Raw genomic sequence first — 15,621 nt, 5'->3', positions numbered from 1 at the left:
CAACAACAGCAACAGCAACAGCAAGCTCGTCAACAGACTCAGCAACAGTTGCAACAACAGCTGCATGCTACTCATTCTCCACTGATGTCGAATCAGTTGCAGAGACCCAATGATACGAACGATTTGATTCAATCCCTTCTCAATGAGAGGAATAAGAACAAAAGTAATCAGAACATTTCTATTCAGCAAGGCCCTCCTCCTAACCAGGGATTCTCTCCAGCTGAAGTATTTTCACCCTCAACGCAAAGCCAAACAATACCTCCTCCTATTACTCAACAAGATGGTTGGCCAGTGCCACAACAACAACAGCAACAGCAACAGCAACAGCAACAGCAGCAACAACAACAACAACAACAGCAGCAGCAACAGCAGAGACAACGCGGCATCCAAAATAATGTCCAACAACAGTTCAATCAAGGAATGCCAATAGATAAGGCAGCTATGATTGCAGCTCTCCAGCAGCGGAACCAAAATCAACATAGACAACAGCAGTTTCAACAGCAACAAATGATGATGCAACAGCAACAGCAACAGCAGCAGCAGCAAGTCCAACAGGCTCAACAGGCTCAACAGGCTCAACAGGCTCAACAGGCTCAACAGGCTCAACAGAATCAGCAGTCACCTAATCAACACCACACTCAGTTGAATCCACAGATGTCGCCAAACTTGTCCGGTCAAACACCTCAACAGCAACAACAACAGCAGCAACAGATGTTTCAACAATTGCAACAACAACAGGCTTTAAGACTACGCCAGTTGCAACAAAGACAAAGGCAGCAGCAACAGCAGCAACAACAACAACAGACTCAGCAACAACAACAGACGCAACAGACGCAACAAACGCAACAGACTCAGCAACAAGTTCAACAGCAAACCCAACAGCAAGTTCAACAGCAGCCTCATTCTCAATCTGGCTCGGTTCCTCCAACTCCACAAGAGATCCAGAATGGTGTTAGGTCGCCAATGGTTCAAAACCAGTTCAATATGCCATTTTCTAGTAACCAAGCTACTAGAAATGGTACTCCAAATCAGAATTTAAACCAGAGACCTTCTCCTCAAGCTCAGAAACAAAACGTTTCAGGACCACCGACACCCGTACAGGCATCGCAACAGGCACAAACACCACAGGTGCAGAATAATAACCAGCCGAGTGCTGAACAAAGGCGTTTGAATCAACAGCTCAGTTCGATTCAGGTTGACCTCTTCATGAAAACACTTACTGATTATATGAGAGCTAGGGGAACCCCAATTAACACTATTCCTGTTGTTGGTGGAAGAAGACTTCATCCATTCTTCCTTTATGCAATTGTTGCAAGATGGGGTGGTTCCGCTAATGTGTCGAGACAAAATCAATGGGGTCTTGTTGGGCAAAAATTGGGTTTAAATGTCGATCAGAACCCTCAATTAATTAGAGATTTGACAAAGGTTTACGTTGATTATCTTTATCCATTTGAGCAATATGCGTCTACTCCAGAAGGTCAAAGAGATTTGCAAAGTAGAAGACAGTTATTGCAGAAACAACAAGAGGCTATTTTACGCCAGAGACAACAAGAACAACAAGCTCCATCTGCTCCTGCTCCTGCTCCTGCTCCTGCTGTTGCTCCTACTCCTGCTCCTGCTGCTGCCAGTGCGCCATCCCCTGTCATCCAGCAGTCACCAGCTCAACAGCATCTGCCAACGCCGTCTAATTCAGCTCCTCAGGTTGCTCAAGTTCTTCAGCCACAGCAAAACATAGTTGTTCCTGCCCAACAAAAGCAGCAACCTGTTTCTCAGCATACAAGTCAACCACCAACGCCAATGGCTCAACCTCCGCGACCTGTCTCTAGAGACGCTACTTCTCCATTCGCCCAGCCTGGTGCCAGAGTTAGTGTATCTCAGCAAGGAGGCTCAAAGAATAACTCACCGTTGGTGTCCAACACTAATGTGAGTCCTTCAGTTATCTCTAGACCACCATCAGAGACTAATGTTCCTACCCAAGTTGAATCTCCTCCAATTCTTCCGCCTAACATCATCAGAAATTACATCCCAGAGCATAGAATTGTTGACTACCATGGTGGATTCGATATCAAGGTGTTATCTCAAGTTGGTGAACAAATTGATACGGCAAAGCCAATATTTTTGTTCGCACCGGAACTGGGTGCTATTAACATACATGCTTTGACAATGAGCCTAGAATCTGGTTGTATTTCTGAGGTTAATACTGCTTTGAACACTATTCTAGTGACATCTGCTGATAATGGTTTGACCATACCGTTGCCTGAATGTCCTGAATTTTTGGATGCTATAACAACACTCGGCTTGCGTGTTTTGGATCAACTATTAAAAGGTACTAATGATAGAATTAAGGCTGGTGCGGATGATATCGATATTGAAATTATAACCCCTCAGGCATCATCAAACATTGACGAAGTCTTCTCCAAATACGTGAAGGATGATGAAGAATATGACGAAACCGAAATTCGGATAGACTCTTTTAGTGGTGAACCCATTGAAGAGACTGAAGACTCCATTGACGTTGAATCTGTACCGGATACAGTGGCTATGGATATGGATGAACCAGAATCCAATGGGGTTTCTAGACAAGAAGTATCTTCTATGCCACCTAATTTTAACATTCCAGAGAAGTTTGAAATCCCATCTTACTTTGAAATGTTGACTGCCGTTCGTTCAGAAACAGAAGATCCGTTCAGCACAATCCATGTGAGGACTGCAGAGGACCCTCAGGTATTACTCATCGATCAGCTTACAACCATATCAATGATTCTCAGAAACATCTCATTCACAGATTACAACTCCAAGGCACTTGCGATGAATGAGAATGTAAAAGATCTATTATTCAGAATCATACACGCTATTGCAACTAATGGAGATAAATTTATCTTCACTAGACGCAGACTTGGTTTCTTGAAGGATAGTTTGATTATCCTCACAAATATATCGCACTTGCTTGAGCTCAGATCCCATAATGAAGCTTTATGTGCATTGGCTCTTGTCTTAACCTTTGGCAGTGATCCTCAAACAGATGAAACTATGTTAATCCCAGACTATGTTCCATCCACCCACAAATATCTCTCTCATGGTGTTGATGTGCTCACAAAACTTTTGGTTAGAGATCCTCCTAATAGATCACTATTCCAAGCAGTTATGACTGGTATCTATGACTCGTCGGTCCATCCACTTGTTGTTGAAGAGAATAAGAAGTTAGTGGCCTTGTACACTGGAGACCAAGGAGAATTTTTCCTTATTTCAAGGGTGTTCAAGTATTTGTTGTCTGTGATTCCATTCAACTCTTTAGCTCTACATCCATTGTTGCAGGAGAGAGAGGCTGTCATTCTTCAGGCTCTTCTTTCAGCGTTGTTGGTTGTCGATATGGTCCCAACTGATCAATTGAAGCAAAATATGCCTTTGACTTGGTTGTGCAGTACGGAATCTATCGGTCATGGCTTAATTAGACTTGGTTTGCTATTAGCGCCATTTTCTGCTGAACCAAACAATAACGATGCATTGAAGCAAATTTCAAAGAGAGCATTGCTGTTGGTAAATGAACTCGCAGACAAAGCTCTACAACTGATTGAATTCTTGGGTAAAGAAGATGACAAGAACAAACTCAAAGACATCAAGCTACATCTCTCGCCTGACTCTATCCTCGGTTCAATGCTCAGCACAATTGACCCTATGATACTAGACCAAATTATGGCATTATACTCGCGTATTGAAAGAATCAACAAGAGTATTGAAAGTGTTGCTTAATCAAAACTATATATTTGATTTGTACTATTGTTTAAAATAATATGTTTTCCACCTTTTCAATCATCTTTGTAATTTGTTGTTAAATAATCATGAATTCTTCCTCCCAGATCTTCACCAACTATCTTTACAAGTTCGTGCCTGGTTAAGCTCATCAGCTTGTTGACGTCTTTGACTTTTCTCATGATGAGATAAAAGTCGACGTTAGTGATCCCTGGTATGCTTTGTAGCAAAGCAACAACATTTTTACCAAGTTGGATATTATCTCTTTGTTTGGCTTCGTCAAGTCCAGCATTCACAGCTTCCACAATATTTGGTTCTTCTCTCCCAGCTTTTAACTCAACCATAATCTCTGCAGTTTGGTATGGTGATGAGCTCCATAAGATCCTCATCGCTGGGAAGTTGATTACCAGTGCTGCGAGGTCCTTCTGTATTGACTCTTGCATCTTGTTCGACGATACTGGAAGCCTCTCCTTAATTCCTGGGCGACCTTGTCCTGAGAATGGCTCCAAAGAAAAACTTTGGTTGCTATCAAATTCAATGAGAAGTGCAGGATGTGCATAGTATTTAGACATACGTGCACACTGCTCGTAGAGACGACCACTAGCCAAACTGCTCATCAAATCCGGGATCGACTTTCTCTCAACACACACCTGAGGAGTCAAAATGTAATCACCAACTGTCAATACACATGGGACGACTCTCAGTCCAGTTCGGTGTAGCAATCCAGGTAATGGTGCTCGAAATTCACGAGAATCTACCAGCACTGTAGACTCATCGTCTCGATCCTTGAACTTCGCACCACCCGCAATACGGGTATTTGGGATGGCCTTCCTTACCCTGTGTATTTTAAAATCTTCATCTGCTTCATATCTCACAGCCAAGGTGGATTTTTCTCTGATGAGTTTTGTAAAAGCATCTTTTTCTTTTCGTATTGCTGTTAGGTGGCTTTGTTCTTCTAATGAGTCTGAATAATACATGAAGAACGTTCTAGCAGGGTTCTCTTTATGCACAGATTGATAGACTTCAACTCTTCTTATGAATGCCAAATCTGGCTCATACATAACAATAAATGATGGCATAGTCTCTTGCAGTATTTGATCAACCGTGGTCTCTGTATAGGTTCCGATAATGACTTGATTTTCCCTTCCTATGTATGAATAGAATTTTCCAGGATCATTGATGCTCTCAATATCTTCTTGATCGCTGATGGCATCCAGTTCCTGATCCTCAGCAACCTCAAGGTCCATTAACTCCATCTCAACCTCTTCAGGTTTCATCTTAGATTCAATATCATCACCTTGTGTTGGTGCATTGTGTAAGCGACTCACCGCTGCCATAGCAGCACCACCTCTTGTTCTTCTTCTTTTCGTTACAACAGGGGTTTTTGCAAATGCTCTTGAGATTTGAATCTCATCCTCATTGTCTGCTGCTGCCTCCTGTATAGTAGTCGCCAGTCTCGACTTCAAATCTTTATTATCCAAATACATCTGTAACTTGTTCACCATAATCTTTCTAGCACTGAACGTTTTGTCTTTGGATTCTCTTATCGTTGCTATTACTCTAGTCAGTTGTCTTTTTACCTTTGTATCAGAACACATGATCAAAACTGGCCCATTTTTAGACGGATCGTGAGCTCTCTCATTTGAAGCATCGTCCAGTACTATAGCCAATTGCTCCCATTTAGGTGCTTGTTCTAATAAATATTCATCATTGTCAAACACCCTCTTTTTTGCAAACGTCACCACTGTTTGAGACTCTTCAGCCAATAGCCATGGAGACTCAGTTTGCCTTTTATCGATGGAAGGTCTATTTGCCTCTAGGACAAGTTGTATTTTCTCGTAAAAATCAACACAGTCGTACGATAAGAGACATTTAATAAGATCTTTGAGCAGTTTGATGTCTTTCACAAGCTGTTTTGAATCATATGAGATCCTATGCCAATGAGGATCTAATATCATGTGTATAGTTCCTAAGAACCTCGGGTCCAAGGCATTTTCAATAGACCAGTAATCAATTGATAAGGTTGGATTCTTTCTCCTCAATTCGTCGATACATTTAGTTAAACAAGCGTAAAGTCCCGTTTGTATCTGTTTCATAGCATCTGTCATCCGTACTTTGACCTCTGTAACAGATCTCGTTGATTCTTTAACCATCAAGCTCGACGAAACCTGAATATGGAATCTTGGCCACAATATAACTTTCTTTAACCGCATATCTCTTAACTTTTTCTGTAGAGGAGCAAATCCACTCATCAATACTTCGGGACAATCAGATACTGCCTTTATAAACCCCCATTTGTTTTTCTGTCTATATATATGAGCGATGAAACTTTCATTTGATAAGTCTGTAACACGCTCAGCGTGAAGAATGACCAGACCAGTGACCTTATCCGTATCAACTATACCTGAGAGCATATCCAATATAAAAATCGTTGAAGTGACGCTCATGATTCCACCTTTGGAATAGAGTGCCCTTCTCTTGTCTGATGTGTACAGTTCACTTTTGATGATCACATAGGGTCTTTTGTTTTCCTCCCCATCTTCGTCATCGATCCAGGATAGCTCGGTCAGTTCCTCGTCAATGGTTTCATTATCGTTATCATCAGCACTGAGAAGGATAATGAGGGCCTGTTTCCTCACATTGGCTATGGTAGCGGGGGCGCTTAAAGTGTGTAACATATTTGCCACGATGGGGCCTAATCCCAATCCTTTCCCGAGTACCAGCAGTGAATCATCGGCGATGAGGTCCTCCAGCACAAGTTGTTGGAACTTCAAAGGCAGCGTGAGGGATATGTTCACTGGGTTTGTCTGGTGAACAAGATCTTCGTCCTCTTTAGGGGGTAGTAATGGGTACTCATCTTGCTCAGCCTGCTCATCTTGGTCAACTTGCTCAGCCTGTTCAGCCTGTTCATTCTCATCACATTAGCCACCATCCACAACAGGCTCCCTGGGCAGAGTAATCACAATCTCCTCGTCGTCATCGCGATCGTCGTCTCGAACAAACAACGACATCTTCACCAACGACCTGGCCTGGAGAGCTGTGTACAACATCCATTTAAAAGATGAGACATAAACAAAAGTAGTACAAAACACCTCGGAGAAGTCGTCCGTCACGTGCACTATCCTCGGATATCTCTCACGCCACGTGACTTTCCCGGAATAAGCCACGATCACATGACTGCCCCTCGGTTCTCCGTCCCATCCCACCCGCGTGGAGGGAGCCACACACCGGTGCGGGAGGCTCAAACCCTCAACCTCGCAGCCAAAATTTGAGAGGGCCCTCTCTGGGTCAAACCGTCTGCTCTTCACAGCTTGTTGTTCACCCCAGCAAAGAAGCCAATTGAAGCTGAGCATTGCGATCACAATGTCCATTAGAGAAAAGATTGATAGCCTCAAGGAGGATGACGTGTTCATCTCGCTTGAGTTCTTCCCTCCAAAGACTGAATCGGTAAGATATAACCTGTACAGCGAGTAGAAGCGTACAAACAATGTTGGCGAAGATGGAAACTAACAGTGGGACGTATCCCTCACAGGGTATTAGGAACTTATTGGCCCGTATGGAACGTATGAGTGCGATGAACCCACTCTTCGTTACGGTGACATGGGGTGCTGGTGGCTCAACTGCTGAAAAGACGTTGTCATTGGTTCAAACCTGCCAGAGGGAGATGGACCTCACCACATGTATGCATCTCACTTGTACAAACATTGACAAGTCCATCATTGACGATGCCTTGGCCAAGGCCAAAGCAGCCGGTGTCAGAAACATCCTTGCGCTGAGAGGTGATCCTCCACGAGGCGAGGAGTACTTTGTTCCCAACAGCGCAGACTTCTCGCATGCTGTTGATCTGGTCAAGTACATCAAGAAGCAGTACGGTGATTGGTTCTGTGTTGGAGTTGCTGCGTACCCTGAGGGTCACTGCGAAGGTGCTGACTCCGCCAATCAGAGCGTTGCTAAGGACTTGCCATATCTGAAGGAGAAAGTGGACGCGGGTGCTGACTTCATCATCACCCAGCTGTTCTACGACGTTGAGAAGTTCCTAACCTTTGAGCAGATGGTTAGAAATAACATCTCCAAGGATATCCCTATCCTGCCTGGGTTGATGCCAATCAACACATACCAGTTATTCCACAGGGCTGCGAAGTTGTCCCATGCGTCAATCCCAAGATCAATCTTGGATAGGTTCCCTGAGAGCATCCAAAATGATGATGACAAGGTCAAATCTGTTGGTGTGGATATCCTCAAGGATATCATCCATGAGATTTACTCCAGAACTAATGGACGTATCAGGGGTTTCCACTTCTATACCCTCAACTTGGAAAAGGCCATTGCCCAGATTGTCGAAAAGTCAAGTCTGCTCAATGGCATGATTGAGAACGACGATGAGGATGTCATCATGGATGACGACGAGGATCACATCGCCACATTGAAAACGGCCCGTTCCAGCTCCGTCTCAAACAGAGTTCTTGTTGATAAACTCCAAAGAGACCCGGTCGATTTCCAGGATGCCTCCGATTTCAAGTTGCAAGCACCTTCGAAAAAGGCCATCTTGGCCATCTCGAGTGGTGAAGGTACTCTGGGTCGTGATGCCACGTGGGATGAGTTCCCTAATGGTCGTTTTGGTGACTCCCGTTCTCCAGCATACGGTGAAATTGACGGGTATGGACCTTCACTGAAGATCGCCACTGAGCGGGCCTATGAGCTATGGGGTTATCCTGTGGACTTGAAGGACGTTTCCAACGTTTTCGTTGGATATTTGGAAGGTAAGATCGATGCATTGCCGTGGTCTGAGTTGGGATTGAGTCCTGAAACAGCCATGATCCAGGAAGAGTTGATCCAGCTTAACGAAAGAGGCTATCTGTCTCTTGCTTCACAGCCTGCCTGTGACTCTGCAAGATCTGATGATAAGATCTTTGGATGGGGCCCAAAGGGTGGTTACGTCTACCAAAAGGCATTTGTTGAGTTATTTGTCAGTCGTGACGCCTGGCTGAATACATTGAAGCCTAAGCTCCTCTCCAATGAGAAGGCTGGCTACTATCTAGGTGATTCTAGAGGGGGATTTGAGTCGTCCCTGGACACCAAATCGTCCAATGCTGTCACATGGGGTGTTTTCCCGGATCGTGAGATCCTGCAAACCACCATCATCGAAGAAGAGTCATTCAAGGCATGGAGAGACGAGGCGTTCAGTATCTGGCTAGAATGGGCAAAGCTTTACAAGAAGAACACTCCATCGTACAAGTTGTTGCAGCAAATCCACGACGACTATCTTCTCGTGACTGTTGTCTGCCATGATTACCGTAACGAAACTGGATTATGGGATTTGCTCTTGGAATGATTTCTCTCTTGTCGCACACCCGGTGTACCTTAGCTCATGGCAGCTGTTGCAGTCGTTGACGTAGATGTTGAATGTGCTTTTTAACCAAATCAACGTTCCATTCAGTTACAACTCCACCCAGATAAGATACATCTTGCGGCTTCAGCAGTAGACAATTGTGCGACACCTCGACGCCCTTCTTAACGAGCAGTTTCGCCCCCAGCGGTATGGGGAACCCATGCTTTGTATTCTTACTGGATAGGAAGTTCAGCTTGTCCAGCTCGATCGCATAGAACAGTGCACCTTCTCCATCTTGTAGGGTCAGTTTGAACAACGACGTGGCGTTGTTTATTGAGCTCGTCACCATGGGCTCCTGTCCATTGCCGTTATCATCCTCAACGTTCATCTGCCGCACAACCCTGTTGTTTCCAAACCTGAGCCGGTCAGCGCCAACACCGCCAACCTCCTCGTTCGCCAACAGCTCATCCAGCTGATCAGCAGCACTCCTCGAACAGTTCTCCAGCGAGATTATCTGGAACAGCGTCTCGTCGTTCGTGGGGGAATAGCCCCTGTGTGCCCTCTTCGCCCTCTGTGATATAGCATTGTCAGGAAACGTCGGGCTCTTCGTGATGTCTGCCATTAAGAAGCTCATTTCTCTCTCAATCCTGTGCTATTCAATGTTGATGTTTCGGTGGAGTAAACAAGCGAAAGGAGTGAAAAAAATCAAAACATCAACAAAGACAACAAAGACAACAAAGACAACAAAGACAACGGCTAGTGAACACCAGCACTGACCGAAGAAACCACGTGACAACTCGAGAACATGATCCAGTCGCTCTTTATCCTGAACAGATCCGGCGGGCTCATTTACCAGCACGATCTGAACGATGGATTGAACAAGCTAAGCGCCAATGAACACCTCATCCTTGCCGGCACGATACATGGTGTGTTTGCCATTGCTTCAAAGTTGACTCCCACTGCGGTGAAAGTCTCTGCTCAACCGCGTGCCCAGTCCCAGGGCAGTGCAGTGAACGGTAATACCTCTGGTCTGAAGAGCATTGAAACGGATAAGTTCAGCATGTACATCTTCCAGACGTTGACTGGAGTGAAGTTTCTACTGGTTACTGATCCAGCCCAGGGCGACCTGAACAGTGGTTGTGACACCGCTGAGAACGTGCTGCGTAAGATCTACGCATTGTACGCGGACTACGTTATGAAGAACCCGTTTTACGAGATTGACATGCCCATTAGAGTGGACCTGTTTGATCGGAAAATAGCAGAGCTGGTGAAGGCTCTTTGAGGGCGCTCTTCCTGGTGGGAGGGGGGAGGGGGCTGGAAATGTATGGCAGTCGCTTACAAACGAGACTCCCTGCCTTGGGCGTACTCATTGACCTGGGTGATGTACTTCCCACGGTTAACACCTTGGAATAACTGGGTCCACAGCTGTGGAACGTTTGTGAAGTTCGGTCCAATGGCCTGGACGATATGCTCTGGAAAGTTGTTGACGTCCAAAGTTCCATCCTTGAGCCATTGAGAGATCCTATGGGCAGCTTGACCAAACTCAGCAGCGTGATCCATGACGATCATGCCCTTGATGGTGATTCTCTTCGTTATGACGTTGGCATAGTTTGTGAAACCGTCACTTGGGGAGTTATAACCTGCAACAGCTCCAACTTGCACAACGGTGCTGAAATCACTCATGTACAGGATGGCGTTGTTCAAGATCCATCCCCCAACGTGATCAATCAATACATCAATCTCTGATTTGTCCGCGTTCAGCAGCTTGAACAAGTCCTTCTTGTAGCCTGGATCCTTGTAGTCCAGGCATTTGACTCTGGAACCTAAAGTTTCAACCCATTGGCACTTGTCTTTACCACCAGCAACGGCAATAACCAGCTTTGGATTCAGAACTTTGGAGATGAATTGAACACAGCTGGACCCTGCTGCCCCTGCTGCCCCTGTAACCATCCATACTCTGTTCTGTACCTGTGGAGCGTAGTGGAAGACGGTGAAATACGCAGTCATCGTAGTACCACCAAACAGGCTAAGGTACTTGGCTAGAGGAACCTTGTGAGGGTCGACAATATGGCACTTTTCCTTTTGAGTGTCTAAAATACGATAATCACACCAGCCTGTAAACGTTTCAACATAGCAACCTTTGGGGAACCGTGGGTTCTTTGAAGCCAACACACGGGCAATCCCATCAGCTGGTGCAATCTCGCCCAGTGGAGTCACTGCCTTGTACGACTTATAGGGGGTGAACCATCCCTTCTGCGCAGGGTCGTTGGAGAGGTATATCACCTGGATGAATATCTCACCATGTCTCAACAGCTCGTCATCAGAGACGTCGTATTCCTTGGTTATGAGCTTGAAGTTCGAGTCCTCCGTGTCGTCAAACACAATTGGCCTGTCAAAGTCGGTGTACTTGGTCAGCAGGATCTGCTGTGCTTTAATCATTTTCGCTAGATGTATGACTCCTCTGCCGTAGCTGAGAAGTGTGAAGGTCCTTTGAAGGGCCATCGGCCTTATTTATAACTCCGTGGGGACTAGTTTGTGGGGTTGATGGGGTAGATCAAATACCCGAGGATTAAATCGAAAAAAGCCCTCTACATAGATATCATGACGCCTGGATCGTATTACTGAATAGCTTCTCTTATACACAAGCTTATGGATAAGCTGCTACCTGTGTGATGTATTTTCCCTTGTTGCTTCCAGAGAACAACCCGGTCCAAATCTCGGGAATCTTCTCGAACTTGTCACCTTGAGCATCAACAATGGTCTCCTGGAAGTTGTTGATGTTGAGCTTCCCAGAGGTGAACCAATTGACCAGCTGTCCGATAGCGCTTGGTGCCTCCTTGAGATCATCGATGAGGACCATCCCTTGGATGGTCAATCTTTTGGTGATGACTTGTGAGTAGTTGTTGAAGACGTTATCTGCTGCATCACCACCGTTATAACGTGAAATGGCACCAACTTGAACAATCTTTCCGTGGACAGCCATGTGGCCAGTGGCATGGTCCAGGATCCATCCACCAACGTGGTCGACAAAGACGTTGACTCTGTCGTCACCCAATGCTTTGGTGAAGTCTTCTTTGTATGTCTCGGACTTGTAGTCCAGGCCAACAATGTTTGGACCCAAAGTTTCAACCCATTTACGCTTGGTTTCGCCTCCTGCAACGGCAAGAATCTTCTTCGGTTTATAAATGTTGGCGACGATCTGTAACAAGGAAGAGCCAGCAGCACCAGCAGCACCTGTGATCAACCACACTTTACCTTCATCCTCTGGCGACACACCAGAATACTTTGTTGCGGTGAAATAAGCGGTCAACGTCGTGGTACCAAAGGCACTGATGTACTTAACCAGATGTGGAACTTTAGAAACGTCCAGCTTGATGGTCAATGGGGTAGGCTCCAAGATGTTATGAGTTGCCCAGCCCACTGGACCGTTAATGTAATCACCAACCGCAAATTGCTCACTGTTAGAGGCAATGACACGGCCAATACCTCTTGCAGGTGCTACCGTCCCCAATGGCACCGGAGGGATGTACGATTCGTAAGGTGTGAACCAGCCCTTTTGAGCAGGATCGTTCGATAAGTATATGGTTTCCACGAGGAACTTGCCAGCTTCTAAAGTCGCATCGGTATCGTACTCCTTTGTCACCAATTTGAAAGTGGCATCTGGAGAACTGTAGTCCAGATTCACAGGCCCTTGGAAATTGGCATAGTTCTGCAAGATGTACTGCTTGGCTGTAATTTTGGTCATGATTGTGCTTTGTTGATAATCCACTGATTGGGGTTGCTTGAAGGATCAACTTGTGGTTAGAACGAAGAGAACAAGGAAGGATTCAAACGTCACCAAGCATTTTATACACAACTGCCAGTGTCGAACATACCGAGGGAAATCGCTATGGCTCCTCATCTTATTAGTAATTCGTCATCGCTCCAATGTCCGCAATTTCCGACTAAGTCCGCCTTAAGTCCGGCGTGGATGGGCGTCCTACATCATGGTTAGCTTGGAATTTGTAAGATAACACGGCATTGAACTGTTGATTACGAATGGATGCATTCAAAGCACATCTCATTGTCCATGGACTTATATCTCTGCCCCCCCCCCCGATTCGAACTCAACCATTGATGGTTGTGTATCCTGAGCAACAAAATGGGAGTTTTCCGCTTCCCTCGAAAACCCACATCCGGTTTGCTGTACTGTTCCAAATTCCACTGATATATAAGCTGTCGGATAAATCGGTCGTCAGTGTAGGCGAAGGGCTGTGTAGTGAGTAGCTGTTTGAATCGTACAACTTTTTTGTGTCAACGTCCTGATTTCTGCAATGACGTCTTCGTCGTAAGACGCGTGGGATCTACGAGTTGGTGAGGTTCAGAGCCGAGCAGCTTGAGAGCCAAGCAGCTTGAGAGCCAAGGAGCTCCAACAGGATCGAGGGGATAGGAGGGCGGCGATCTTTCTGCATACGGCCACTGGCCAACAAATGAGATGGTCGTGGAGATCACTTGTGGTAGCTCCAGGGCTACTACTTTTGGACGAGGACACTGGAGAGTGGTCCTAGTCGTCTAGTGGAGGTAGCTCTGTCAGGGCTACGCTTTTCGCGTGAATCCAGCTCTGGTTGTTCACCACGTGCTTTTTTGTATGCAATTGTGATACCTTGGGGCCCTGGAAAGCAATCTCTTGAACGGTAGCAGAGGGCCAGAGAGAGCATCAACGGGTTCCCCTACGTTGCTCAGACACCGAATCTAGGACTACCTATTACGTAATGACGGATCCATACTGCCGCATTCGAATCTCGGGGTGACTCAACAAGGGGTATACACTGTAGAGGAAACTCAAAGGCCCAACGCCACAGCGATAGGTCTTTGGGCCAAGTACATCGTTTAATTTCGCCATCGATGGACACCTCATCGTGGGCTTTTCTTTTTTCCGTGAGGCCGTAGGTTGCCCGGAATCCTGATTCTGCAGTTGAACGAGAGGGCAAACGAAAAAATCAGCTGTCGTCTGCAAACTAAAAAAAGGTCACTGCCTGAAAACAGTAACTCAAAGCCCAACAAACAACCGTGGTTCAGAGCCCACTATGTGTAGAAATAACATAGCTGTTGCTGTGTGCGTGTACGACAGCGGTGGGCGTGTATTGCTGACCGTGGCCTAATGTGAGGAGTCCCCTTATTCGGAAACAACCACCTTACATTGTCTCAACATAGTCTTTTACTGTCGCACTGGCGCTCATTAGGCAGGTTGTTTCTATAAATTGTGAACGCACAAGCATTGACGCAATGTACTGGAAAGGCTCCTTAACAAGAATAGCTTCGACTTTTACTGTCGCCGTAACTCCTGACTGAATATCGTGTGGCAGCCCCTTGGACCCAAGTGAAAAATTTTTCCGTTGCCAATTAGCCCTCCCTGTGCCAACAAGGCAGACCGGGACCCCCCAAAAGTTGCCTTGGAACCTGGTGACAACTTTTCCTGTCTAAGGAAAAAAAGAGCATATGCAACAGAAGAAAAACCACACCACACCTGGGAGTTTGAGATCCAAAGCGCTGCACGTTTGTACGTCAGTCCATAAAAACCGTGAAACCAGGAAAACGTAACCATACGAGCCCTCGTGAGATTTTATATATAGAGCCCAAGAGATCGTATTGTCTCATCTGTTTATTGTGTTTATCTGCTTGTTTACATCCCGTACACATATACATAGTTGTTGCTTTACTATACAATTATAGATTACAGCTAGTGTCAAGGACACCCAACAATAGTACAACATGACACACACGGACATAACAGGCTCGCTCATAAACGAGTACAGAATCGTCAAGCTCATAGGGTCTGGTGCATACGGGCTCGTGTACCAGGCACAGAACACCGTGACCGGCCAACAGGTGGCTATCAAATGTATCTCCAAGAAGAGCAATCCAAGTGTGAAGAAACAGAGCGACTACCTCACGACGTTGTTGGCGGAACACCTCTTGGAGAGGGACTTCTCGCTACAGGGTCTTCGCGAAATGAGTCTAAAGAGACTAAGCATGGCAGACAACATACCATGTCCCTTCGTCAGAGAGATCAGTATCCACTTGCAAGTCCACCAGCACCCAAATGTCATCTCGATCCACAAGATCTTGGACTCTCAAGTTGCGGTCTTTGTCGTGATGGATTACTACCCAGAAGGCGATCTCTTTGTCAACATTGTCGATAGACAGGTATATGCACGTTCGTCCGGGCTGATAAAGGATGTCTTCATCCAGCTTATAGACGTCATCTCGTACTGTCACTCGAAGGGGATTTACCACTGTGACATCAAGCCAGAGAATATCATGTGTGCAAATAAGGGTTCAAAGGTTGTCATTGGAGATTTTGGGCTTGCAGTCAAGTCCAAGTACATTCAGTCAAAGACATGCATTGGTTCGAGCTATTACATGGCCCCAGAACGTCTGTGTACTATGAACCATTCTTTGACAAGATTGGAATACCCTGCTTGCAAGGGAGATATCTGGTCTCTAGGAGTGATCCTCATCAACTTTTGTTGCACAAGAAACCCTTGGATGAAAGCATGCGA

The 15,621-nt window shown here is 45.7% G+C and overlaps 8 protein-coding genes across 8 annotated transcripts; 4 read left to right on the top strand and 4 right to left on the bottom strand.

Annotated features, from left to right (window-relative positions):
* The first annotated feature begins 910 nt into the window (after positions 1–910).
* SWI1 (Swi1p) lies at positions 911–3,807 on the top strand. The gene has a single exon (XM_020214105.1). The coding sequence runs from the start codon at positions 985–987 to the stop codon at positions 3,748–3,750; it is 2,766 nt and encodes a 921-aa protein (XP_020073321.1). The 5' UTR covers positions 911–984; the 3' UTR covers positions 3,751–3,807.
* RAD1 (ssDNA endodeoxyribonuclease RAD1) lies at positions 3,807–6,623 on the bottom strand (the record flags this gene model as incomplete). The annotated part of the gene is made up of 1 exon (XM_020212418.1): positions 3,807–6,623. A coding segment is annotated over one exon (2,817 nt), but the record flags the coding sequence as incomplete, so codon positions are not given.
* Positions 6,624–7,113: 490 nt separating this feature from the next.
* Positions 7,114–9,082, top strand: MET12 (methylenetetrahydrofolate reductase (NAD(P)H) MET12; the record flags this gene model as incomplete). The annotated part of the gene is made up of 2 exons (XM_020212369.1): positions 7,114–7,197; positions 7,283–9,082. The coding sequence occupies 2 exons, from the start codon at positions 7,114–7,116 to the stop codon at positions 9,080–9,082; spliced, it is 1,884 nt and encodes a 627-aa protein (XP_020073319.1).
* A 34-nt stretch (positions 9,083–9,116) lies between these two features.
* On the bottom strand, positions 9,117–9,713 carry RMI1 (Rmi1p; the record flags this gene model as incomplete). Its single annotated transcript, XM_020216146.1, has 1 exon — positions 9,117–9,713. One exon carries the CDS (start codon positions 9,711–9,713, stop codon positions 9,117–9,119), a length of 597 nt encoding a protein of 198 aa, XP_020073318.1.
* A 171-nt stretch (positions 9,714–9,884) lies between these two features.
* Positions 9,885–10,361, top strand: TRS23 (TRAPP subunit TRS23; the record flags this gene model as incomplete). The annotated part of the gene is made up of 1 exon (XM_020212392.1): positions 9,885–10,361. One exon carries the CDS (start codon positions 9,885–9,887, stop codon positions 10,359–10,361), a length of 477 nt encoding a protein of 158 aa, XP_020073317.1.
* Positions 10,362–10,414: 53 nt separating this feature from the next.
* On the bottom strand, positions 10,415–11,518 carry CYBJADRAFT_160252 (MDR family NADP-dependent oxidoreductase; the record flags this gene model as incomplete). Its single annotated transcript, XM_020213520.1, has 1 exon — positions 10,415–11,518. The coding sequence occupies one exon, from the start codon at positions 11,516–11,518 to the stop codon at positions 10,415–10,417; it is 1,104 nt and encodes a 367-aa protein (XP_020073316.1).
* A 142-nt stretch (positions 11,519–11,660) lies between these two features.
* On the bottom strand, positions 11,661–12,887 carry CYBJADRAFT_179218 (MDR family NADP-dependent oxidoreductase). Its single transcript, XM_020216970.1, has one exon. The coding sequence runs from the start codon at positions 12,822–12,824 to the stop codon at positions 11,727–11,729; it is 1,098 nt and encodes a 365-aa protein (XP_020073315.1). The 5' UTR covers positions 12,825–12,887; the 3' UTR covers positions 11,661–11,726.
* Positions 12,888–14,830: 1,943 nt separating this feature from the next.
* Positions 14,831–15,621, top strand: CYBJADRAFT_165581 (protein kinase; the record flags this gene model as incomplete). Its single annotated transcript, XM_020214104.1, has 1 exon — positions 14,831–15,621. A coding segment is annotated over one exon (791 nt), but the record flags the coding sequence as incomplete, so codon positions are not given.

This window comes from Cyberlindnera jadinii (genome assembly GCF_001661405.1).
Source record: "Cyberlindnera jadinii NRRL Y-1542 unplaced genomic scaffold CYBJAscaffold_1, whole genome shotgun sequence".
NCBI classification, from domain to species: domain Eukaryota; kingdom Fungi; phylum Ascomycota; class Saccharomycetes; order Phaffomycetales; family Wickerhamomycetaceae; genus Williopsis; species Williopsis jadinii.
This window is presented reverse-complemented; position numbering and strand designations above follow the sequence as displayed.

Excerpts from the sequence above, each read along its gene's own strand:
- SWI1 (XM_020214105.1), top strand. The coding sequence starts at position 985 with ATGCCATTTTCTAGTAACCAAGCTACTAGAAATGGTACTCCAAATCAG.
- CYBJADRAFT_179218 (XM_020216970.1), bottom strand. The coding sequence starts at position 12,824 with ATGACCAAAATTACAGCCAAGCAGTACATCTTGCAGAACTATGCCAAT.